The sequence below is a fragment of the Kogia breviceps genome, chromosome 3 (assembly GCF_026419965.1).
Source record: "Kogia breviceps isolate mKogBre1 chromosome 3, mKogBre1 haplotype 1, whole genome shotgun sequence".
Lineage (NCBI taxonomy): Eukaryota > Metazoa > Chordata > Mammalia > Artiodactyla > Physeteridae > Kogia > Kogia breviceps.
Genome location: NC_081312.1, coordinates 178,121,935 through 178,149,741, shown reverse-complemented (window position 1 = coordinate 178,149,741; position 27,807 = coordinate 178,121,935). Strand labels below are relative to the sequence as shown.

Below are 27,807 nucleotides of genomic sequence, written 5' to 3'. Positions count from 1 at the left end.
TGGGGTTCAGCTTTGGATTTGGACCCGTCTCTGCGTGTAGGTCCCCTGAGGGCATCTGTTCTTCCTCCAGACAGGACAGGGTTAAAGAAGTAGCTGATTAGGGGTCTCTGGCTCACTCAGGCCGGGGGGAGGGCAGGGTACGGAATGCGCCATCTGTTCTCCCGGGGAAGTTGTCCCTGGATCACGGGACCCTGGCAGTGGCGGGCTGCACAGGCTCCTGGGAGGGGAGGGGTGGATAGTGACCTGTGCTCGTACACAGGCTTCTTGGTGGCTGCACCAGCAGCCTTAGCATCTCATGCCCATCTCCGGGGTCCGCGCTGATAGCCACGGCTCACGCCCATCTCTGGAGCTTGTTTAGGCGGTGCTCTGAATCCCCTCTCCTCACGCACCCCGAAACAATGGTCCCTTTCCTCTTTGGCAGGTCCAGACTTTTTCCCGGACTCCCTCCTGGCTAGCTGTGGTGCACTAGCCCCTTCAGGCTGTGTTCACGCAGCCAACCCCCGACCTCTGCCTGGGATCTGACCTAAGCCCGAGCCTCAGCTCCCAGCCCCCACCCGTCCCTATTCTTTTGTCTCTGTTTTTTCTTTTTTCTTTTCCCTACCCAGGTATGTGGGGAGTTTCTTGCCTTTTGGGAAGTCTGAGGTCTTCTGCCAGCATTCAGTAGGTGATCTGTAGGAGTTGCTCCACATGTAGATGTATTTCTGATGTATTTGTGGGGACGAAGGTGATCTCGTCTTATTCCTCTGCCATCTTGAAGGTCTCTCTACAATTTCATTTCTACTTCCTCATTGTGCTTGGAAATCATTCCCTTGCTCCCACCCCTACTGTCACTGTCCGAAGTCATGTTTGTCTTCATTTCTCCTGAAAATTAGTATAACAGATCCCTGACTGGTCTCTAAACTTGCAGTCTCATACATTCTAGGTTATCTTCCACATTCAGCCAGAGATTTCTAATAAAATACGAATGCAACCATACCATTTCCTTTTTTAAATCCTTGGGATAGTTTGCTATAAATAAATCCAAATTCCTTATCTCAGCATTTAAAGCTCTTCAAGTTCTAGCCTCTTCTGACCTTTCCAGCTTCATCTCAAACATTCTAGAGACCATATGCTGTGTTCCACTGTGCTCTTTTTAATCCCAAGAACTTTGCAGGTTATGTCCTTTTACCTAGAAAATTCCTACTCATCTTTCAAAGCAGTTCAAAAATCGCCTTTTCTAGAAAGACATTCCCGATGTTTCTTTCCGTTTAGAATGAAGTGTTACTCCCTTTGTATACCCACTCTTATTTACTTTTCTGCTTATTATTACTGTGTTTATATCCACCTTTTCATCAGCTACCTGAAGCTGCTAGAAAATATCACAGAAGGTATAGAGTACATTCCTCTAGAGAGAAAGGCTTTGTACTCCATTTCAAGCTTAAATTCTAGCTATATTGTATAGTTTTCCACCAAATAGTTCATAATACCAAGTTGCCACATAGGTACATGAAGAAGGTGTATAATTTTTAGAATGATTATTTAGATATAGAGAAGTTGAGCCACTTCCTCAAGAAGCCTAATGATCTGGAGGCTTCCTTCCAGTAGTGGACCAGAAGCATGTACCCCATGACTAATGTTCTCTAGTGAACTCTACCTCAAGATTATGCTGATCTGAAATTCAATAATATTACGGATGTAGTTCTCAAATTTCCTTCTGGACAAGAAGGAAAGAATGAACTTCGGAGATTAAAATCAAATAGTGACATTATTCCCCTATGGTGTTTTGGGTTTTTTCCCCATTCTTTCATTCAAAACACACACACACACGCACGCACACACAGAGTTCATGATGTCATAGACTATTCAGGTTTTTTTTTTAGGAAAAACATATTTGATACATCACAGACTGAAGTAGAGGTAGTTGCTCTAAAGCTGTGGTTCTCAAAGGGGGTAACTTTGCTCCTCAGGAGGTATTTGATAATGTCTGGAGATGTTTTTAATTGTTACAAGTTACATCCAGGAGGTAGAGGTCAGGAATGTTACTTACAATGAACAGACCAGCTCCCCACGACACAGAATTCTCTAGCCCAGAATGTGAAGAGCACTGAGGCTGGGAAACACTGTCCCATAGGAAGACCACTCAGAGCTGCAAAAGGGTAGAGACAAGAAATCTGACTGAGAGTGAGAGCTTGGGAGATGTTTTGAGAGTGATGGATGCTTGAGATCTGAAAGCCTGGGAGGAGAAAAAGGAGCTGAGTAGGTGGGTGGTGATGGAGGGAGAAAAGTGATAGTGTTCCAAGTAGAGGACCCACAGGTGCTAAGTCCCTAGGGTGCATGTCTCATCACGTGACAGAGGGGTGTGGCTGAAGTGCCAAAAGAAGGAGAGAGAAGTAAATATTGAAGTTGTAAAGACAGCCAACGTCAATCATGCCAGTACTTACAAGTATGGCTTAGGACCTTGTTCTCTATCCTACAGCAGTAAAAGGCCATCGAAGGGTTTCTAAGGAAAGAGACTGGCTATACAAAGATTAAACTGAATTTAGAAAAGATCTCTCTGGCTGCAGGGTAGAGAAGATCTTGAAGGAGAAGTTGGATGAGTGCAGGAGGACAGTATAACCATCCGGGGAAGAGATGATAGTACCTTGGACCAGGATGGTGGTGGCAGAGACGGAGACAAGCGAGTCCATGTGAGGTGCAGCTTGACAGGAATTTGTGACGGGCTGGTTCTGGAGGGTGAGGGAGAGTGAAGTGTCAAGGATGATGCTGTGGATCTAACACACCTCTATCTTTGATGGACGCTGGTGGCAGGAGAGGGAGTGGATTAGGTTTGGCAGAGGAAGAGCTGGAGCTGGTTTTAAACATGCTGATGTATAGAGACGCAAGCAGGAATACCAGTCAGGGAGCTGGGACTCTGGGTCCGGGGTGCAGAGGAAATGTCTGAGGTCGTTTAGGAAGAGATAATAGGGAAAGAGAGGGTGAACTAATAACAGGGAAGACAGGGGATTGTGAACTCCAGCTGCCTCTGTTGTTTGTATGTGATTCTCATCTGCTGTCTGTTTCTGTCACATCTGCCTCGCGCAGTCGTGTCTTTCAGCTTATCGCCCATATTTCTCTCACTGGTGAGCCACTAGTGTTTGCTTCTGCGTTGTTGGTTCATTTGTTGTTGTGCCCAACTGCCCATTTACTTTCAGGCGAGCATTTCTCTGTTTACTTATTTGTGTCGAAGGAAAAAAAAACCACCACCCTCCACCTCCTTTGTAGTTTGTACAGCATTTATGGCCTCTCGTAGTCCCTTCAGGCTGCTAACAACCAGAGTAGATGAATCAATGGCTTTCATCCATGTGGGATTTCTCTTAGAATCAGCTTTCACATCTGTGCCCTCTCTACATTCACAGACATTTAAAAATAAATTTTCCTTTTGGCTAGTTCATGGTCTGGGGTAAACAGCTCAGGAATTTCATGTCACCAAGTGAATCTGGAACAGTTCAAATGGCCCTGTCTCTCCCCACCATGCTCCACGGTCTCTGAAAGTCACTGCCCTCCAGAATACATCTCCCCTTGGTTTTATTTCTCCCTGGTCCATTTAAGCCAAAAAGACAGATTAACTATGGTTTGTAAAGGTTATGTTATCTACGTGACTGTGAGAGCACAAGATTAATAAAGAAAAGTCTCATGTCTCCCCCAGATGAGAAGTGTTTTTAGGGTTTACCTCCAGCCACAGAACAGGGCAGGAAGGATGATTTTCAAGGTTTTAAGTCCATGGATCTCAACCCTAGAGGTACCTTAGAAATACCTATGACAACCTAAAAAATTATACGTGCATATATAGAGACCCCATTCTAAGAACTTATTCCTGAGATCTGAGAAGGGGTACGTTCATCCAAATTTTAAAAGGCTGTGCAGGGGATTCTGAAACTGATAGCCTAAGAGATTTAAGTGACACCCACCCAAGCCAAGCACACGAGACTTCATTGGAAAAAGCAGTCACCCACCAGCAGTCAGTATCTAATAATAGTGTCTAAATAGGCTAGCCGGGGCCTAGCAGTCACGAGGAGGAGAATCGTGGAATGAATTCCAAAGCAGAAAGGGCAAACCCCAAGTCACAGGAGCCAGAAGCAGGAAAACTGGTTATCTGGGCATCGCCAGCACATGCTCTTCTAACCACGAACTGAATCAGGTGTAGAGACACCTTTAACTAGAAGCAGGTAGCCAGGGCAGAGCAGCAGAACCACGGCTTTCGTGAAGCGTCTGTGTGCACTACGTGGAGGGGTAGAGTTGAGTAAGAAGAAAAAGTTCTAGAAATAAAAGAGTGCAGAAGCTCAAAGACGAAAGTTGAGTGAACAGTAAGTATGGATGGTAAGAGCTCCCATCATAATTATGAATTAAACTTCTACTGCCACAGGCCAATAAAGGTTATGGACTTTTTTATTTGTTTTAAGCTTCTCTGCTATTATTATTCACCTTTCTTCCCTATCCTTCCTAGTTTTCACAAGGAAAATGAGGCCAAATGTTTTAGAAATGAGACTAGCAGTCCTACCTCTAATCTATTTTAAATCTGTATCCTAGAGCTAAAAATTGACTGCATTACTGAAATGTCAAAGATGATCCTATCTGAATATTACATTCTGAAATAGAAAATAACATATATCTCTAAGAGCCCTCAGCAGTATTATAAAATAGCATTATATTTAAATTTAGTAATATTTTATGGAGAAATAATAAAATAAACTGGCAAGTCATTAGAATGGGCAAACAAGCTTTAAAGACATTTCAATTTCTCAAAAATCCTGCATATTTCTAGGATCTGTGATAAATAGTCACTTTGCTAATTATAGCATTATAAAGATAATTTAAGTCTCACAGACTCCGCAAAGCAAGAGAAGGAAGAGAAAACGGGTCGGTGAGAATCCTACTTCTCCTCAACTTAAACTTCTTCTCATGTCAACTCAGCTTTCTTCCAAGTGAAACCAGTGTCTCCCTGTCAGATGCATTTCCTAGGCACAGTTGGGAGGGTGCTATTATGGATAATTAAACAGGAAAATGGAAACCCATGCTTTTCTTCTACAAACATCAACTAGCAAGTCAATTAATGAAGTTGTTGTTTGAGAGGCTCAGTTTTCTCTCTTACTGGTTATGGCAAAGGAACCCAGCTCAAGGCACAGCCAAGAGTGTCTTTTCTTAAGACAGCCTAACCCTGTCTCTCAGGGTTATGCAGAGCTGGGCCCAGCCTGAAGATGGTGGCTGAGGCTCACATGCTCAGCTCACTTTCAGTCCATTTCTCTTCTCTGATCTGTGCCGAGAGACAAGAGTGAAAATCTGGAGGAAGAGTTCAGATCCAACATTGCAGGGAAGCCCCAGAGAAATTCATCGCTTTGCAGTATTGCAGACAAGAAAACCTACCAAGAACAGCTTCACCTTCTGCCCCCAAGGAGGCCAGGTTACATATTTACAGGTGTGTGAAGAAGAGCATGATCTTTATAGATGTGGAAGAGGAAGACAGGAGAGAACCTTGGTCTCATGACAGCTCATCTCTAAAAATCTCCAATGGAAAGAAAACTCCCTGTCGTGGTTGCCTGCCCTGTGGCTTAGAGCCCTGTGATTCTATCTGGGTGGACAGAGAAAGCCAAATGACAGAAAGTACTATAGACATAAATACGAGGAAGGGGAGGCAAATGAGCTCTGCAGGCCCCTCAAAGGATGGCTTGTGACCTCTAGTTTGAGGAACACGGATACAGGAAAGTCTAAGAGGCTTCCAAACGTATAGGAGACACACACTGCACTCCAGCTGAGCAAGATCCACCTCGAATGTACTAACACAGCTATAACCTGAATATGAATTAGCAGTGGCCCGAGAGCTCATGGGCCAAATGAAATTTTGTTTTGGTAAAGTAAAAACTTTAATAAAATTGAACATTATGATCCAAGGCAGCCAAGCCAAGCTCCTCAGGCCCACAGAACCCAGAACCAAGCAAAGGACTTGGGCTCTTTGTAGCTCTCTTTGAAAGGCAGATTGAGGCCTAGCTGTCCTGCCACCTTGCTCAACCATTCTGCCTGTGAAAGCTGTTTTGAAATTTTAAGTTCAGGATCTGAAGGGCCTGGTATATAACAAAGAGAAGAGCAGGTCAAGAAACTAGCAAATGCTCCCAATTAGAATCACGTTTGTAGCTGACACAAGTGGCTGTGTGGTGGAATTAAAGGATGCCAAGGTGACCTTTTAGCCAAAATATATCCAGACATCCTGACCTGGACCTGCAATCCCAGCACTGTACATTCATTCACTTGGCTCTAGCCTTTTTAGTGTTTAAGAGTTCCTTACGAGGACTTCCCTGGTGGCACAGTGGCTAAGAGTCTGCCTGCCCCTGCAGGGGACACAGATTCAAGCCCTACTCTGGGAAGATCCCACATGCCGCGGAGCAACTAAACCCGTGCACCACAACTACTGAGCCTGCGCTCTAGAACCCGCATGTCACAGCTACTGAAGCCTGCGCGCCCAGAGCCCGTGCTCCACAACAAGAGAAGCCACCGCAGTGAGAAGCCCGCCCACCGTAATGAAGAGCAGCCCCCGCTCGCCGCAACTAGAGAAAGCCCGCGTGCAGCAACGAAGACCCAACGCAGCCAAAAATAAATAAATTAATTAATACATTTTTTAAAAAAGAGTTCCTTATGAAAAGACAAACACCCCTGGAATATATAGCACCACTAAGCAAGGCACTGAGAGATGGGAGAAGTGGGGATGGAAACTGGACCAGGCAGGTGCTGTATTTTAAGTGACAGCCAACTTTTTCATTAAGGGGCCAGATAGTAAATATTTTAGGCTTTCCATGTCCATCACAACACTCACTTCTGCCACTACAGTGTGAAATCAGCCAGAAACAACATGCAGATAAGCAAGTGTGGCTGTATTCCAATAAAACTTAATTTAGGGACACTGAAATGTAAATTCCATGTAATTTCCACGTGTCATGACACATTCTTCCTCTTCTGATTTTTTTCCCCTGAACAGTCAGCAGGTCATAGTTTGCTGATCCCTGCTAGATTAGGAAATAAAACGCACAAAATAACTCTCCCTGACTTCAGTTCTAACTGGGATATATCAACTGTAACTAGCTACTGAGCTCCTGAGACAGAAATGGGTCAAGATGCCACACAACTATAATATTCACGCTAAAGTCTTCTATTAATAAAACATGCCCTTTTCATTGAATTTGGAAGATGCTGTTCATTTAATTACGGATAAAGAATGGCTTGCGTTATGACCTCCGGAGTATCTTTAGGCATTATTTTCTCCATTTGTGACTGAAGATGCTAATTACTGTTATTTCTTTCCCTCCTGGGCATTCCTCTCACATTAATTAATGGTCACACATATTAATGTTGTAAATGTACTAAGAAACTTGGAGAGTGATCATTTTGTAAATCTACTTAAGAAAAAACAAATGGGCATGAAGCAAGACGCGATGTGCAAAATATTTGTAGTTCCTTGAATGATAACCATTCAGTTAACGTAACGACCTATGCTAATACTTCCCATCTTTTCAACTTTCCGTCTTTTCTTCCTTTCAAAAGAACTTTAGGGAAACGTCTATGCTGTCCTCTTTGATCCGGGCTCTCAGCAATCCTTTTATGTGCACTTGGATATCCCCCATCCTTCCCCTACAGTGGCTACTGCCAAACTTGCATAGTATTCTCAACTCTCTACCCCACTCTATTCAAGAACGCTCAGTAAGTGACCTTATTCCAAATCTCAGACAAAAAGTTCAAGCTAGAACTTCTCCAGCTTTGTTGCCTCAACCCCAAATGATTGATGTCTGCTTCATCAGAGTCACCGTTTAGTCTCAGATACAATTAAGACCTTCTGCCCAAAGTCAGCGTCTCCACCTGTACTCAGGATCCTCTTCCCTTCTGTTCTCACGGGACCCCGTTCCACGTTCCTCTGTATCTTCAAACTGCTCTTCTCTCACTTCTCTAGCGCTTTATAAATATGTTCCCATCTTCGGAGATAAAACTCCCTCAACCCTGAGTCTCCTCTTTGGCCATTTAGTCTTAGCATCTTTCTACTTACCTTAGAGCCAAGCTTCTTGAATGTATATTTATATTCTCTACTTTTCTATGTCCAATCCATCTCTGAGTCCACTATAATCTGACTTCTCAGAAACTGCCCAGGTAAAAGTTTTCAGTAACTTCATAATCATCAAATCCAGAGTTATTTTCATCTGGAATTTATTGCAAATGCTGTTAGAGAAGGACCTAATAATGTATTTTTCTATATGACTGGACAATTATTCTTATACTATTAAATGCAATCTCAATCAAAATCCCAACAGGCTTTTGCAATGAGTTTGACAAGCTTTCCCTAAATGTTAAACATGGAAGAGTAGAGACTAAAAATATCCAAAAGATTTTAAAGATTAAGACGACCAGCTACCAAACATTTAAGTCCCAGTAAAACTATCATAATTAAAACAGCATGACATGGGTACAGCAATAAACTATTTTAGGCTTCATTTTCTTTGTGGCTCTGTATTATCTGCTACTGTTAACAACTCCCTCTCTTTTGAGTCCCTCTCTCTTCGTTCCTATAAAATTTCCCTACTGGAGTTGGCTCATACCTCTCACTCCTCTGTCCCCTTTCCTCCTTCCTTTTCTTCTATCTATTCCAAAGATACTGGTTCAAATGTCTTCTTTTCTTACAGTAAACACTCCTCTGGGAAAGCTCAGAATTTGTCATGGTTTTAACTATCACTGTCTGGCCAACACTATTTCTCTGCTCCCTTCCCAAATAAGATTGTTTCAAGTTTTAGATAACCATGCTTTCTCTACTTCCTCAATCATTACAGAAAAGTACACTGCTAAGGTTGCCAATGACCTCTGTGTTGCCAAATTCGTTGCATACTTTTTCCACTCATATTATTCTATCACTCTGTAGTTTCCCCACAGTTGGTCACTCTCTCCTCCTTTAAATCCTGTCCTCTGGGAATTCCCTGGCAGTCTAGTGGTTAGGACTCCATGCTTCCACTGCAGGGGGCACAGGTTTGATCCCCTGTCAGTCAGGGAACTAAGATACTGCATGCTGTGCAGCGCAGCTGAAAAAAAAAAATACTGTCCACTTTGGATTCTGTAATATGACTCTGATCTGGCGCCCCTCTAATCTCTTTGGTCACTCCTCAATTATTCAAAAAGAGTTCCTGTATTTTATTTTTTCTTCAAAATGTTGAAGAGTTCAGTCCTGAGCACTCTCTTCTTTTTCTTCTTTGTACATTTCCTAAGTGGGTAACCTCATTGTTGCAGCTTTGGATTCCTATGTCTCCCAGCTTATAACTCCTAAACTCTAGACTAAACTCCTGCACTCAGCTTCCAATTCATATATCTAACTGCCCACCTGACATCTCCACTTTGACTTCTCACAGGTGGCTTAACCATCAAGGGTTGCCAGAAAAATAACTCATATAAACAAAAAAGGATGTTTTAGTATTAGTATGCAATATTTGTCATAAACGTATACTAAAACATTATTCATGGTTGATCTAAAATTCAAATTTAATTGGGCATGTTTTTTATGTGCTAACTTGGCAATAATAGCTGAACTTATGTCCAAAACGGAACTCTTGATTTTTCCTTCCCTTACCCTTCAAACCACTCTCTTTCCAGTGTTTCACTTTTTTTTCTTTTTTAATTTTTTTGGCCACACAGCATGGCGTGCGGGATCTTACTGCCCCTTCCAGGGATCGAACCTGCTCCCCCTGCAGTGAAGCTCAGAGTCTTAACCACTGGACCACCAGGGAAGTCCCCACATTGTCTTAATTTTAGTAGATAGCACCACTTAAAAAATAAATTTTTATTTTATTATTTTTGGCTGCATTGGGTCTTCATTGCTGCGCGCGAGCTTTCTCTGGTTGTGGTGAGCTTTCTCTCATTGCAGTGGCTTCTCTTGTTGCTGGACATGGGCTCTAGGCATGCGGGCTCAGTAGTTGTGGCTCGCAGGCTCTAGAGCACAGGCTCAGTAGTTGTGGCTCTTGGGTTAGTTGCTTCGCGGCCTGTGGGATCTTCCTGGGCCAGGGCTCGAACCCGTGTCCCCTGCATTGGGAGGCAGATTCTTTTTTGCACAGGCTCCGGACGCGCAGGCTCAGCGGCCATGGCTCACGGGCCCAGACGCTCCGCGGCATGTGGGATCTTCCTGGACCGGGGCACGAACCCGTGTCCCCTGCATCGGCAGGCAGATTCTCAACCACTGCGCCACCAGGGAAGCCCTGGGAGGCAGATTCTCTTAACCACTGCGCCACCAGAGAAGTCCTATAACACCACTCTTTACCCAGTTCTTGAAGCTATAAACCTGAAGGGATCAAATTTGATTTTTGTTTTCTTTACCTCTCACATCAAGTTCATCAGCAGGTCCCGTCAATTCTATCTCCAAATGTATCTCAAATTAGGCACTCGTCTCCATCCCAGGGCCACCGCTGTCTCTTACCTAGACTAATTCCATAGGCCTCTTATCACGGCCCCCACTTTCACATTGCCCCTTACTAATCTATTCTGTGCAGAGCAGCTAGAGCAATTAGTTTAATACCTAAATGAGAGCATTTATCCCTCTGCTTCAAATCCTTCAGTGGCTTCTGACTGCACTTCAAATAAAATAACACACTGCACTCTGGCCTATAGAACTCTGAATGACTGGCACCTGACTCTCTCTGAGCTCATCTCTCTCCACTCTGCTATGATTCGCGAGCCATGCTGGCCTCCTTCACCTCCTAGAACACTCCAAGCTTCTTCACACATTGGTACCTTAAAGATGTGGTTTTTCTCCTCCTGGAATACTCTCCAGTCCCTGTTCTCTGCCTCCTGGTTATCCTCGAGACCTCAGATTAAATGACACTGACTCTGGGAAGTCCTCCGAAACAGTCTCCCCAACCCCATTATCCTCCCTCATTTCACTCTGTTCCTTTCCTTCATGGCACTTACCAGCACTTACTAATTTATTAACTCACTTATCTTTGCCCCACAAGATTTTCAACTCCGATCATAGGATCACAGACCATCCTGTTTTGTTCACTATCCATAAACAATGCCTGGGAACTCAGTGCACCCTCAAAAAACACTGAATAAATGAGTGAGTGACTTCCAAGTTTGTTTCTATGGTGCCAGACCCATATGTCTAACATCCTTTGCCAGCTCAACAATTTCTCTCAAGTGCCTAAAGGAGAAAGTCCACAATGCTTCATCAGGCTTTTCAGGATTCATACTGATATATTTCAACTTCCTTGAATGTATCCTGGGCTCTGTAATGTCTTTGCATACATGTTTCTCTCTCTGCCTAGCCTGTCCCTCTCACCTCCTATCCATCTGACCAGTGAAATGCACTTTTCAAGATTCTTCCCATGTGTCCCATCTTCTTGGAAGTCTTCTCACACCACCCTCAACCACTCTTACTTTATGCTGTCATATTCTGCACATACCCCTATTTTTTTTTTGGTGGTACGCGGGCCTCTCACTGTTGTGGCCTCTCCTGTTGTGGAGCACAGGCTCCGTACGCACAGGCCCAGCCGCTCCGGGGCATGTGGGGTCTTCCCGGACCGGGGCACGAACCCGTGTCCCCTGCATCAGCAGGCGGACTCTCAACCACTGCGCCACCAGGGAAGCCCCATACCTCTATTAACGGTTAACATTTACTGAGCATTTTCCACAGGTCATTAGCTGTAATAAGTTTATAAGCATTCTACACAGTTTAATCTTTACCATAACCCTATGAGATTTATTATTATGAGACTCATTATTATTAGATTTATTATGTGTCCCCATATTACAGAAAAGGAAACTGAGACAAAGAGAGGCTGGTAACTTAACCTAAGGTTGAAGAACTCCTTTGTGTGAGGCCGGGAGGGGCACCTACATAAAGGGACTCTGGAGCCTATGCCCTTAATGACTATTCCCTACTGCCCTGCCAAGTACTCAACAAACTGTAGTACTTGTTTTCATATACCTTATATTTCCTTATATTTATTTCCCCATTAGATTGTGAGCCTCTCATGGGCAAGCCAGTATCAAAATCATCTTTTACAATCTAGCTAAATGTTCATGGAATAGATACTAAAGGCCTTAGTTTATAACTGTGCAAAGTACTTTGCCTACATGATATTTGAATGGGCTTTAAAAATGAAGACCTAAGGAATTTAGAAAAGACAGATTGGTCTCTCAGAATATTTTTCAACGGGCAAGCAATTCAGTATACTAGTACATTAATTTTTAAAGTTATTTTTAGCATAATATGTAACTGGCTTTACCACTCAAATAAGCATAAGTAAATGTAAGTGCCTCAAAAGAGGAATGGAGCTTTTGTAATCATCAAGCATTTTATGTCTCTTAAGGCATACACAAATATGTTATATTCACTCTAGCTGTTCTTCGTAACTCATAATTAGTACCGCTGCCACCGGATGGAGTAGGAAGTTATTTAACTGATATTTCTTAAGAAGCACAGAAAGAAAGAAATCTCTTCAGCTAAACTATTTTTCTTCCCATATGTACCCTAACCACCACCCTGACATTCATATAAATTCATACACATACACACATATACACACATTCCCCTAAATGATTACATATGAGTTGCTCCTTGGGTTAAAGCATTAAAGGATGCCATTACAGTCCAAAACTGGGGACTTCCCTAGTGGTTCAGTGGTTAAGAATCCACCTTCCAATGCAGGGGACACGGGTTCAATCCCTGGTCGGGGAACTAAGATCCCACATGCCGAGGGGCAACTAAGCCCATGCACCGCAACTACTGTGCCTCTGGGCTCTGGAGCCCGTACGCCACACTACAGAGAAGACCATGCACCCCAATGAAGAGCCCACGCAGCCAAAAAAAAAAAAAGATGTGTCCTGTGAGTCAACTTAAAAAAAAAATTGCAAAACTGTGCAGTAACACAAATGAGCAGAGACAAGGAACATATAAATCCATTTAAATGGTACCACGCAAGAACTTAATTTATTCAGTTAACTAGTAGGCACCTGGCAAGAATGACGCACTGGACATGTAAAGTTTTGATAAGGTATAAGGGTATGAGGAAGAACGAAGGATGCATGCAGGCCTAGAACTTGGATTACCACATTGGAGCCAGAGTGGGTGAGGTCTACTTTTTAAAATTTAAGAAAAAACTGCACTGTAAACATAAGACAGGTAGTATAGCACAGTAGTTAAGAGCAAAAATGAGTTATAAAGTCAAACAGACCTGAACTGGTAATCCTAGATTCCCGAAGTAACAATGAATGGGTTTCTTAAATTCTCTATGCTTTCGTTTATTCAAATATAAAATGCGGATAATACCAACTTACATGGTGGCCGTAAGAATTCCACTCCAAAGTCACAGCCTATCATTTTATATATTTCACTCTGATCACAGCACTTACTTGCTAGCCACCTGATACATTCTTCTTTATTTTTCTTTTATTGTCTATGACTACCAGCCCCACACTGGAATATCAACTCCGTAAGAGCACAGGTCTCATCTGTCCTGCTCATCACTGCATTCCCGCTATGGGTGACAGTTCCCAGCACTCAGCAGACGCTCAGCAGATGGATGACGAATGGAAAGAAGGAGCGGAGGGAGGGAGGCAGGCAGAGAGGGATGGAAAGAGAGGGAAAGATGAAAAATGGAGTGGACGAAAATAAAACCTCAAAAAACGGTGGAAATGTGCTGATGAACTAGGTAACTATATTAAAACCATTTCTCCCATCATTTAGTATTCTACACGATCACTTTTATGGCCCCATATTTAAATGCATGGATGACCTAACCCAATTTTGAACACTTAATTGTTCCCAGTTTGTCTGTATTATAAATAGCACTATGAAGCACATACATACACCTCTGACTATATTTGTTAAGTCCTTGTGCACCTGTATGATTTCCTTAGTACAGGCTCCTAGAATTGAAATTACTGTGCATTTTTATGTTTATTACATGTAATCCCAAACCTCATCCAAAAGTTTCTACTAATTTACACAACCATCAGCAATGTATGGGAACACCTAGCTCCTAACATCTTCACCAACACAGAGAATTATTATTGTTATAAAAGTACATGTCATTGTTTTCATTTGCATTTTGTTATTACTCATGGATACAGAGAATATATATTTTATGTTGCTGTTGTTTTACAAACTGCTGATGGATATTCTTTGCCTATTTTTCTATTAGATATTTTTCTATTTCATATTGATTCCTAAGAGGGTTTTGTCTGTTTTTAGAGTAAGAATGTTAATCCTTCGCTATCATATCATACCACAACACTTTTCTCCAATTTGTTTTTTAGCTTTGTTTTAATTGTTTAAATGCTAGACTTAGTCCTAAAGCTCACTCTTTACAATTTGAAATCCTAGTGACCAGAAAAAGCAGACAATCCTTACCACTAATAAAAGTAGCTTTAAGGAAAGGTAACCTACAAACGAGTTCAATAATTTCCACAGTAACAAGAGGAAGAAAAGATGTGAAACTCTAAACTTGAGCTGGGAGACTAAGCGCTACTCAGAGCTCATAAAATATTTTCATGTTAACAAAATGCATTGGGGGATACAAGTTGTGTGCTGGAATAAAGGCCGTAATTTTTTAAGATCCAATTTCTTAGAGCACTTGTATTAATATACACCACACATATTTCTCAGAGGAAAAGTAAAAAATGAATAAGAGTTGAAAGCATTACATTCTATTTGAAATACACTTGCCTTTAAATATTTAGGGAAAAGCACCTGTCAAAATACATTTCAGACTGTGTCAAGTTCAAACTACTTGAGAACTGCCTAGTAAATTATGGAATGGGATAACTCCTAGTAAATCCACTATATCTTGAATAGATAGAGCAGTTCATCATCTGCAGAAACCCTGAATTTTGATATAATTTTTTAAGAAGTGGGTCATCCCTAGACAAAATGGTTTTATGGCCGTGCTTACCACAAAGGCCCTCCAACATCCTATATCGGTAGTTTTTCTTCCTTCACTTGTCCCGTGAGCCTGAAACTCCTAGTCAAGGAGTGACAAACACGTGGTACCTATGTCATTAGTCTCCCTGATAATACCTATGGCTGCTAAAGTTAGCCAATAAAACAATCACTTTTCAGAATAAATCCATTTGCTGCATCGGAACCCTTTTTAACACAGTGCTCCAAGAAACTGATGGGAGGTGGCAATCGTGTTTTAGCTCAAGTCCCACTCATCATTAGAACGATGACTAATCTTACTGAAACAGTATCTGTATTTTAAATAGGAAGGCTTTAAAGCCTGGAAATCTTTCAAGAGTAAAATGTGTGAAGCCCTAACACTTTGAGCACAGTGGCATTAATGTTTGGAATAGAGACGCTTAGCGTATGCTTCCTTGATCACACGCTGCCCTGCACCTAACTGTAATGTTGTGGCTGGGCCTTTTCAGGCTTCTTACGTCCTAAAGATCATTTGAACGTTAATTCAGAAAGCATGATTATACTTCTCTAACTTTCAAGCCTAGCATTTCAAGTTTCTTTATATATATGTTTAAATATATTTCATGGAAAGAAAAAATTATGCAAATAATATCAGGCATCACGTTACAAAATCAACCATTTCATTACAAATGATATAACTTTTTATTTAATTCTTCTTACCCTCCCATAAGAACAAAAGTGTAGAATTAAAGTTGTGATAATTTCCCTTTTGCTAACTCTTGGAATGGTCCAGAAATCCTTTCAGTGAATGAGTCCTTACATACACATAAGACAAAAAAATTTATCTCACATTAGCTAGTATGATAAGGTTCCTATTTGTAGATTCAATCCCCCCGAACTGCTTACTACATGAATCAGGCTTGATTTTACAGTACATACACTATTGCTGTTGTTGTTTTCCAAATTCTTGAATGTCCCCATTTTTACATAAGATAAAAGCCATTTAGAGAGACTAAGTGACTTGCTGATTAGGTATATAATTATGGAACCTTAGGGTCACATAACTAGAATATGAAATCACTAGGATTTGCCTCAAGCTTTTTGACCCCAAACCTTTGCAAAAACGGAGGTAAAACGTCAGGAACAATTGTACAGAGATTAAAAACAGTTGGATTTTAGAATATCACAAAGGTAGGGTACAGCAGCTTAGACAGCGCTAAAAACTGGAAGAGTAAAATAGAAGACAACCTTAAATAGCTTCCCAAATCATAGAGGAAACACTTAAAATACAATACAGTGAGAACATTTTAAAAAAGAAAGTCTGGAGACCCAATATTTAACAGGAAGTCCTAAAAGAGAAGCCTAGAAAAACTAGAGCAGAAGAGGTAACATAAGAACTAACACACAAGAGACTTCCCAGTATCAGAAGAAAGCTCAGTCTGAAATTTGAGAGTATGTTTATTTTTTGCAAACGCAATGAAGAAGAACCATATTATGATGGTAAAAGTAAAGAAAGAAGTCAATAAGCATTCAGATGGGAGATTTTGTCCCATAAGAGACAAAAAGTGGGCAATCCTGGAAATTGTCCAAAATGTTCAATTCTAAAAGATAAATGAAGCAGCAATAATAGAGCTTTAAAAGAAAAGGACAGTAACCCCCAAATGCTCCTCCTAGCCAAGGGGCTGTCCTGTAAAAGCCAGTCGGTGGGTGGGAGTTCAGATGTAACATAGGTACAAAACTACCCTTTTCCAAACAAACTATTTGAAGATATAAATATCTAATAATGATAAAAGATTAGTCAAAAGTCAGAACTCAAAGGCAAAAAAAACACATTTGGAAAGGTCTTATGATGAGCAACTAAACCAAATAAACATCTAGGAAGAAGACTAAATGATAAATTTAAATGTAGTGAGAGCCAAAATATATTAAAGAACTGCTTTTCCTTTGAAACTAATGATGGCTCTTACTGAAAACTGATACAAATTAATCACAGATTAAATTTTAATAAAATGGGAAGGGGAAAATGAGGAAAAATAAAAGTACCAAATTTCTCATTCATATTCAACAAAGGGGAGTGAAAATATTATTGTTGTGATATTGTGTGATATTTTATTAGTTCAGTAGAGTTAAAATATCTGGTAAGAGTCAAGATCAACATTGTAGCCCTTAGGAAAACAGAAATTGAGGGAAATATTGTCTACCATAAATTGACAGAAATATATAACATCATCTTATGTTGAGTGTAGTAGTTAGCCAGTATTAGAACAAGGTTTAAGAAAAAAATTTGTAAACCACTACGGAACTTCCATAATACCCCTATAGCTAGCTGCATTGAAGGTACTAGCTCTTGGTTTCTAACCATTTTACTCCTTTTCGTGTATTATGCTGCACCTCCCTCCCATAAATAGAAAAACACATCCTAAAATTCATGAAAATTCCGTGAATCTTAAGGGACCCAAAACAACCTTGAAAAGAAGAAATTTGGAGGTCTCATACTTCCTAATTTCAATACTTACAACAAAGCTACAGTAATCAAAACAGTGTGATCCTGACATAAAGGCATAGACCAAATGGAACAGCAATAGAGAGCCCAGAAATAAACCCACATGTGTGTGGTCAAATGATCTTTGATAAGAGTGCCAAGACCACACAATGGGGAAAAGATATTCTCTTCAACAAATAGAGATGAGAAAACTAGGCATCCAAATGCAAAAGAATGAAGTTGGGCCCTTAACTTACAACATATACAAAAATTAACTAAAAATAGATGGAAGTCTGATATAAGGCCTAAAACTATTATTAAACTCCTAGGAAAAGAACACAGTAGGAAATCTTCATGACATTGGCTTTGGCAATGATTTCTCAGATATGACACCAAAAGTATAGGCAACCAAAGAAAACATAGGTAAATTGGACTTTATCAAAATTTACAACTTTTGGGCATCAAAGGACACTATCAAGAGAATGAAAAGACAACCCATAGAATGGGAGAAAATATTTGCAAATCATCTATGTGGTAAGTGTAATATTCAGAATACATAAAGAACTCCTACAACTCAGCAATGAACAAACAACCAATTCAAAAGTGAACAGAAGACTTGAAGAGACATTTCTGCAAAGAAGATATACCAATAAGCACATGAAAAGATGCTCAACTGCCACTAATATCTAGGAAAATGCAAATCAAAACCACAATGAGAATTCACTTCAGATTCATTAGGATGGCTATTATAAAACAAAAACAGAAAATAACAAGTGTTAGTGAGGATGTGAAGGAATTGGAACCCTCATGAATTGTTGGTGAAAATATCAAATGGTCTGGCCTCTGTGGAAAACAGTTGGGTAGTTCCTCAAAAAGTTAAACACAGAACGACTGTGTGATTCAACAATTCTACTCCTAGGTTATATACAAATAACTGAAAAGAGGGACTCAACCACATACTTGTACACCAGTGTTCACAATAGCATTATTTACAATAACCAAAAGGTAGAAACAACTCTTTCAACAGATATGCAGATAAATGAAATGTGGTAAATATACACAATGGAATATTACTCATCAATTAAAAGAAATGAAGTTTTGATACATGCTAAAACATAGGTAAACCTTTAAAACATGATGCTAGGGGAAATAAGCCAAAAACAAAAGGACAAATAGTGTATAATTCCACTTATATGAGGTACTCTGAAAAGACAAATTTATAGAGGCAGAAAGTAGGATAAAGGTTACCAGGCGCTAGGGGAATAGGGAGCTGTTTAACGGTTACAGAGCTTGGTTTGGGATGAGGCAAAAGTTCTGGAAACGAATAGTGGTGATGGTTGCACAGTGATGTGAATGTACTTAATGCCACTTAACTGTCCATTTAAAGACGACAGAAAATGGTAAATTTTATGTTATGTACATATTTTACCACAATAAAAAAGTAATATAACTCCCTTTTTTCACCAAAATAAGCATTAAAACATTATAATTAGCCTAGTAGAATTTCAGCCACACTTTACATTAAAACACCTAATTTTCCAAACCAAAAATGAGCAGTTATAAAATCACTTGTCAATTAATTTCTAATTTAAAAAAAGAACTATTACAGGCCTGAAAGGGAAAATACAAACTGCAGTATGTTCACTTTAAAAAATGACTATCACTATTTTTTCCAAACCTCTAAGCTCAAACAAAACATGCTAAAATTTACTAAGAATAAATCAAGCAAAAGATTATTTTCAGAAGTGGAATAAGCTGCTGTTCCTTCCAGTGTACCTTCTTTTCTTGCAAATTTTCACTTGAAAATAAATTGTACTAACACTTCACCTTATCAAGCTGTAACAAACTATGCTCTCTCTTCAGAATAGCTAATAGAAAAAGATGTGACTTGTCATAATATTTGGTAAAAAAAATAAAAATAGAAATAAGTTCCATATATTTAATATTCAGAATCTTTAAAATACTGTTGTAAAAATTGCTGTTGCTTTAGAAGAACTTACTGGGTTTAAAATCACTCACAGTTTATTGACAGATTTAATCTTTAACCCAGGGCACAAAGGCAAATGTATATAGTTATTTTCCTAAATGTTTGTGCAGAGTAAAATTTAATTTACTCTTTGTGGCACTGTATCACCAGCCTCACCCCAAAATATAGCAGAATCTAGTTTGTGTTGTTTAAAATGATAAAATGTTAAACTAACCTTTGACCAATGATTGCTGGTACCTACCAACTGCAGAGTTGATATTTTAGGCATGAGCAAACTTCATGTAACTTAAAATACTTATAATTAGACTAAATTATCTGGCTCCAGAGTCCGCAACGTTACTCTACTTCAATATTGTAACTAAGTAAGGTTTTTTTCTCTTTTGTCAGAATAGATGTACATTGACAGATTGTGTGGTTTTTGTTCTTTTAATTATCAGTGGGTAAAGAATGTAATGGGAAACTCATAAGGAAAACATCAACTTTGCTCCAAGAGGGGTCATCAGTTTTTTGCTTAATCCAAAGAAATGCTGCAAAGACATGTGAAAACTTTAAAAAGCAAAGCCAAAGTCTACATGCCCTAAATATGCAATCTCTACCCTAGAAATGTTTTATCGCTTTTACAATTAATCCATTGCTTTTGGTAACTGAAATAGGAAGAGAAAATTTCACCAAATGTTTCCTTTCCTCACTATATGAGACCTATGTTCACTGACTTTTTAAACTTCTTCTAAAAATATCTCCCCCTTATGTCACATTCTGTGAAAACCAACTGATTCTTCAAAAGGTGACCACTGTAAAACTAGATAATGTCTAATTTATGTATTCCAACTAGTTTGTATCTATAGAAATTTCACCAAATGACATGTAAAGATATCTATTCTCATGATAGCCCTGTAAAGCAGCATTTCATATGAAGGTGCAGAGAAATTCAAAAGGTTAATAACTTTGGAAATGTTAAGTAACATTACCATAGATTAAGACATTGGTCTAGCAAGCACTATCTTAGTTTTTTAATATCCTGTGTAATATTCTACCATCATATATCACTAACTCAATTTAGCACAACAATCATTAATGATTAAAATCAATTAAAATTCATAAAGAATTTTGTGGTATCCACTGTGTAAATGAATTACATTATATAGAGATACTTCAGAGCAGTTTATTACATAGACCTTTCAGTTCTACCTGCTCTGCCAGTGATAGGCTTTTTAATAAGCAATTAATTTTATCTAGGTAACAGTGGTTAGGTATTTCCCAATTCCACTCGCCTGCTACTTTATTATATATATAATCTAACATATAATACATATTTTTTTGCAAAAGAATGACAAGTGTTGGTTAAATGAAGAGCAATTTGCCTGTTTGCACTTTCTTGCTGATATAAAGTTTGATTCTAATTTGTTGTATGCTTCTGTTAATGAAACTATTTAAAATAACTATTAAAGTCTATAACATTAACATAATGGATACATTCTCCTAGAATCTCAAAAGAGGTGTTTTTTTTAATGTTAATTTGAAGCTTTGTAACACTTTTTAATGTCAATTTGAGGCTTTGTAACACATGCCATTCACAGAGAGCTGTTTTCTTTTTTTAACTTCTAAGGGGAACACTTTATACTTTCAATGAGTTCTGTAATCTAAACCAATCTCTATAACTTTGCTAACATGAAGGGGTCATGTAAATTCAGAAAAGGTGGAAACTTTAAGTTTTGTTTTTCTTGTCAATGGCACAAATACGTTTCTGAAAGCAACAGAACTACAAATTCTGACACAACACTGGCTGCATACAATTAATTGGGTGACCAACCGAAGACAGCTCCCCAGAAAGCTTTGCCCTGAACATTTTGGCATTTCGTCCACCCCCAACTCAGAAGCATACAAATGCTTATACTCCTCTCTGATTCCTCAGAACAGAACCAAAGGACAGCCTCTCTCAAAAGCCATATAAGCTCTGCAGGATCACTATCATTCTGGGATACTAATGCAAGACCATATGCATGGTCATGAATAAATTCATGCTGCAAAGTATAATGTGCTCAGAAATACTTGAGTCCATTTACCCTTTTCAAATATGGCTAAGAGAAATAAAAATGAAATACAATAAATATCACAAAGCTCTCTACATAGGAAAAAATTAACAATATATTGGGAACTGGCAAAATAAGTTCTAGAGTCTGAAGAGATGATGTAAAAGAGTCCTTTAAGGCAATGAGGTACTTGAGCTTCAGGGTAAACAGGGAGAAACATTCTGTAGAAGCAAACGTTATAATAAAGTTTCACATTTTCAATTCCTATTTCTCCTGGGAAGCTGAAGAATATAGCTTTCACACTCTAGTTCAATCACATTATAGAAAGACTTCTGCTTAAGAGAGAAGCAACTGGGATTTGGAACAATTCTACTTGCTTAAGAAAAGAAGAGGTCAGTTCAGAATAAAAAGAAAGGTACCTTTCATAATAAAAAGAAAGGTAACCAGGGTACCTGGGTTTACCTTTGCTTTGCGAAAGTGGTAGACCACCAGCATGCTCACGAAGTCGAGCAGCACACACAGGGCTTGGAAGGAGATGATAGCAAGTCGCAAATACTTATCCTCCTGGACAAAGCAGGGGCTGTCATCAGCACAGTAGGGGCAGCCCTCCCTGCAGGGTAGGCAGACATGGGCTTCTTCTGACACATCCTTTGCATTTCCTGCAAAATGGTGATCCGGACCCCTTCCTGAAAGTTCCAAATAAAACCAGTGTCATTGCACCTCTGAGGTAGGTGAGACTGAGTACAGAGTCAAAACACATCCTCACGTCTTCATTCCTTTTCCCTCTTATTAAAGACCTTTCATCAATCTTCTTGCTAGAGGAGAGAGTTACTTTGTCTTTAGACTCAAACAAAATTCTTTTTATCCTTTTGATTAGAAAAAAAAAACTGTCATTCAGACTAATTCAGGAAAATTAGCAAAAATGGAACCAAAACTCCTCAGAGGCAAGGAAAGTTTTCTAAGTCTTTTATTTCACTATCTACCACTCATCAATGGAAACTCCCTAAAGCACAAATAATATTCCATAAATATTTCTTAAGGAATTAACAGAAGGAAGGATAAGAAAGTTGTGTCATTCTTGTACCAAGTAAATATACACAACACTTTGGAAACTTCTTGACCTAGACGGCACAGAACCCAAAATAAGACTCTGATTGCTCCTTAATCCAGCAGGGATCTCGTCTACCAAGTTCATTAGGTCTAAATTGGATAAAATGGTACTTAATCAACAGTTGTTCAGTGTGCAATTGCCTGATGAGGATGCATCATTTGCCCAGAGTACAATCCATACTTACAGGCTCTCATGTAATTTCCCACTCTGCACACCCATAGGACATTTCCACATTATTAACTAACTGCTGCTATTGATCTCCCTTTAACTTTAGATTCTTCTGTCTCAGTTATCAAACTTAACTTAGCTCTGAAGCCCAAGAGGTAAGAATTCTCTTTAAATGTTGAGTTTAACATTGATAAATATCTAATTAATAATACATACTTAAAAAAAAAAACACCCCAACCTATTTCTAACCCTGACCTCAACATGAAAGACATTAGTGAATATATACCCAGTTTAGTATATAACGCAACCATACAGCTCAGTATATAACACAACTTTGATTGAGGAATTTGGGAAAGGAGTTATTCTGGTTAACACCATTTTAATAACACAAAGTTTAACAGAAAATCTTTATTACTTTCATCTCCTGTTGAAGGTTCACAGTCTTTCTAAGATGTATTTTTGTCTTCATTCCTTCCTTAATAAATACAATAGCAAACAGAATTGAATATTTCTTTGTTGATTTAGGATACACTGCTGTTTAAGAGTCTTCATTCTGTTACACACTGAAAAGCATATGAATTTCAGTGTCCAGCAGACATGGTTCCCATCCCTAGACAGCTCTGAGACATTAAGCAACTCACCCTACCACTGCGGGTCTTAGTTTCTTTATGTATGAAATATGAATTGCTGTGGTGATTAAATGAGACAGTGTATGTAAAATCACAGCGCCTTGCTTTCTCTTCTCCAAATATGGGAGACACAAAGAGGGATTCGGAATCCATTGGTATCTTAAAGAAAGGCACTACTGTTCAAAAACAAGGAAGTTACCAGAAACAGCTGAGATATGAAGGGAGTCAGTGGGAATGATAAGCTCCATTGCAGACAAGTTAAATTTGACATACAACTCATTGTCCAGGAGAAATATACAATAAGAAATGAGAAATAATACAAGAATGGAGTGTGGGAGAAGAATCAGTGTCAGTGAAAGAACTTACAGAGAACTCTGGGAGTAGATAAGGTATTAATCAGGAACTGCAAAGAGGAAGAAATTAAATAGGTAGAAGTTTTCACAATGTCATAGAAGAAAACTGGAATTTACTGGAACATGCTGGAATGTGATCAGAGAGGATGCCTGAGGAAAGACTATGAGGTTTAATGATTATTTCATCCTTCATTGACCTTTAAGATAGTAGTTTCTGGAGAGTGGTAGAGATTGAAATTAGGTTGTCAGGGCTTAAGGAATAAATATGTAATAAAAAGAGATATGGGAACATATGTATAACTGATTCACTTTGTTGTAAAGCAGAAACTAACACACCATTGTAAAACAGTTATACTCCAATAAAGATGTTAAAAAAATATAAGCTACAAAAATATATTGTACAACATGGGGAATATAGCCAATATTTATAATATTTTATAATAAATGGAGTATAACCTTTAAAAAAATAAAATAAAAATAAAATAAAATAAAATGAAAGTTTGATAATTTTGAAATAAATAATAAATAAATATGTAATAAAATAGAATACAGTTTCAGTAAATGTTCCATTGAATACAAAAGGCAAGAAAAGCTCATGGTTAATAGGTATAATAATACGGGGTCAAAAAAAAGGATTTTGGTTTTGTGTTTCGTTTTCTTCCATTACAGGTGAGATCTGAACATAGCTATAGTCAGCAAAAGGAGGCACTGGAAAGTAAAAAAAGATTGAGGGATTGGTAAAGACTTGAGAAGTTAGGACTGGAGGTAATCAAGAGCATAGCTGGGGAAATTAACTCTAATAATTGATGTCACTGCTTTTAACACTAGAAAGTAGAAGTATATTAAAGATATTTTAAGTATTTTTTATAGAGAGGAGGAATCAGTTCAAAATCATTTTGATGTATTGAAGAAAGAAAATGTGGAAGCTAATCTTGTAAAGTCTTATACTTCTTAACAGCTCAGGTAAGAATATGTGTGGAGGTGGCCAGTTCTGAGTATGAAGACATGAAAGATTAAGGCAGCAGTTAAACACAAGAGGACCAGTTGGATCACTTGGCAGAAAATGAACCCCGTCTGGATAAGATGGTATGATTTACTGGGAGATTTAGTCAAGAGAGTTTTTTTATTTTCTACAATTTTCAGTAGCATAGAAACGAATGGGGAGGATAAAGCAGTCGAGGGGAGAAAATAAAGAGGATTGTGACAATGGCATTGCTGGGGAGGAGGAAACCCAATACAAGGCTGTGAAACGGAGCTGCTGCCTTTACGCCCTCGGAGTAGCCAGTGCTCAGTCTTCCAGGGACCTCCTGCGTATGAGTCAATCTAAGGGATTAAACAGGAAAACATTTCGCCATCATCAACCGTACTCGTTGGTCAAGGGTGGCCACCAGAGTCATTAATTTCCACACATTTCTGGGTTATGCCCTCATGAGCCCAGAGCAGGTTCCTACACCCTAAAAAATTATTTCAGTGGTGCCCACAGCCGAACAGAAAGTCAGAAGTATGGTCTGAGGTGGCCAGTCTGAGGCAAAGAGTAGTACAAATGTACTTATGCAAAGCTGTTCAAAGCTTTCAGAAAATAGTCACGGCAATAGCTAGAGTAAGAGGTGGGGCCAAGCGGCATGTGAAAGGATGAAAAACAGGTATGTAACACAGATACAAACTTGAGGAATAATAGGCATACAAATCGAAATCTAGTAAGTATGAAAACCTAGGTTACTAAGAAAACAATGAATTAATAAACTCTTGGGTAAATACTGGAGGGTCATATAGGTGAAGCCAGAAAGAGTCACTGTACTGAGAAAGATTAAGAAAATTGCCAAGGATTCAGATGGTCTGATGAGGCTGACAAAAATGTCAAGGGATGGGCTTCCCTAGTGGCGCAGTGGTTGAGAATCCACCTGCCGATGCAGGGGACACGGGTTCGTGCCCCGGTCCGGGAAGATCCCACATGCCGTGGAGCGGCTGGGCCCGTGAGCCATGGCCGCTGAGCCTGCGCGTCCGGAGCCTGTGCTCTGCAGCGGGAGAGGCCACAGCAGGGAGAGGCCCGCGTACCGCAAAAAAAAAAAAAAAAAAAAAAAAAAAAAAAAAAAAGTCAAGGGCTCTAAGAACAGATGTGGGAGACAACAAAGGTCAAGATTTCCCCTTCGGGCCAAGATGGAAGAATGGGGACTGAATTTACTGTTTCATCAGAAACAATGAAAAAATGGGCAAAATACTTAAAAAGTAACGGTTTTACAGACACTGGACATTCGTAACAAAGGACGGTGATTCCTAACAAGTGCAAACACTCTTCAAATAAACCAACTACCATAAACAGAACCACAACAAAAGTTAAAGTAGTAAAGACAAAGTATGTATAGAAAATCTTTGTTTTATGAAATAGTCCTTCTGAACCCAACAGGTAGCTAAAATCTGAGGTACATCAAGAGTTTGTGATGCAGGGCGCGCGCGCGCGCACACACACACACACACACACACACACACACACACGATGGCTTCTAAGTGCCAAAGTCATATAGAATACAATTTGAATGGTGTCCCCTAGATTTGAAGAACATGCTGACCATAAGCTGGACTTAGAGAGGTCAGCAAGCCTAGGACTAGCAGATCTCACAGACAACTCTAATTACGTTGTCAAACACTTTCCTACATGTTTACAAAGCAAATTACTCTGCAGAAGTAGTTTATTCTTGCCTGTGGTCCTTTTCTTTCCTTTACAATACATGTCTCAATCCATTTCTTAAAGATAGTAGAGAATGCAATGAATTACTCCCAGTTTAAACTATCACACTTAAAGAGTAGAACCCGGGAAATTCCCTGGTGGTCCAGTGGTTAGGACTCTGCGTTTCCACTGCAGGGGGCACAGTTTCCATCCCTGTTCAAGGAACTAAGATCCCGCATGCCACATGGCACAGCCAAAATAAAAAATAAAAAATAAATTAAATTATATTAAAAAAAAATAACGAGTAGAACTCTCTCCAGTTCCCTATTATACAGATTGTGACCAAATCACAGTATGGCGAGAGGCTCTAATAAACTAGGTTGATCAAACTATCCAAAGCTCAATGAGCTTTAAGTCATCACCAAAGGAAAAACCTTAATTTCATGTGAGGAAAAAACAAAAGGCAAAAACAGTTTCTCTTCTCAGACTTTGCCAAATTCAACAACTGATATTTTTAGAGTATTGTCAAAGACCCATAAGGCATTCTGCAACACTCTAAACATTTGGGTTTAGTTATTTGTTTCCTTTTCATATGACATATCCAAGGATTAAAAAAAAAAGAGAAAAAGAAAAAAATTTCTCCTGCAATTAAAAATGGAGTACATTCTCTGTGAAATTTATTTTGTATATATTAAATGTATATAATTAAGTTCAATATATATTTTTTTAATTAGGCTCGCTTTTCTCTCCTTTCTTTTACTAGAAAATCTTATTCCTAAATCAGACTTATATACCATTTCTGCATATGAGAGAAAGATATACATTTCTTGCACTAACCCAACTTGGTTGCACATCTATCTTTCTCCTAATTATGGCCCCTCCACAATGGCATATCTTCTTGCGCATAAACCAAGGTTCTTTCATAGTGATCACAATATCCCCCAATTCTGATTTACTGGAGAGACTGTTACTTGTTTAGATTCAACCTGTTGAAGCAGAGAGTGGGAGGTGGAATTCAGGGACACAAGAATCACAGTCTGTTGTCCAAATGCAACTACCCTGCCCCGTTACTCTCTTCACCATTACTCTCCATCACCTCGAGCTCCACACCAACACAGAGAACTTTGCACGCCTGACCCACTGTCTCTGTTCTCTTCCCTTCCTGCTGCTCCAAGCCGTTATGATTGTCTTTAACTGCCTGTGTCCCTCTGCTGTGCTTACTGCTAGAGTTCCACACATCCATATGCTGAACCCAAATAAACTGTGAACTCTCTAAAATAAGACTATGGTTTTATATTTTTATTTCCCAACCTAGATTAAAAGTGCACAAGACCCAACGTATACTGGGCTATAAAATACGATCATGAGTACAGGACATACCACAGAGAAGCCCATTATCTTCCTCAGGTAGGACTGAAATAATAGCTAATGGTATTATTATGTCTACTGAAATAGTAATAGCTAGATTCAGGGTTGTAAACTGACATAATTCCAA

General features: G+C 39.3%; 1 protein-coding gene across 1 annotated transcript in view; it reads right to left on the bottom strand.

Annotated features, from left to right (window-relative positions):
* Positions 1–27,807, bottom strand: part of GPR158 (G protein-coupled receptor 158) — a 328,709-nt gene that overhangs the window by 134,767 nt on the left and 166,135 nt on the right. Inside the window, exon 4 of the mRNA XM_059056407.2 lies at positions 21,849–22,072. Within this exon, the coding sequence (XP_058912390.1) occupies positions 21,849–22,072 (224 nt within the window). The remainder of the gene's footprint in view (positions 1–21,848; positions 22,073–27,807) is intronic.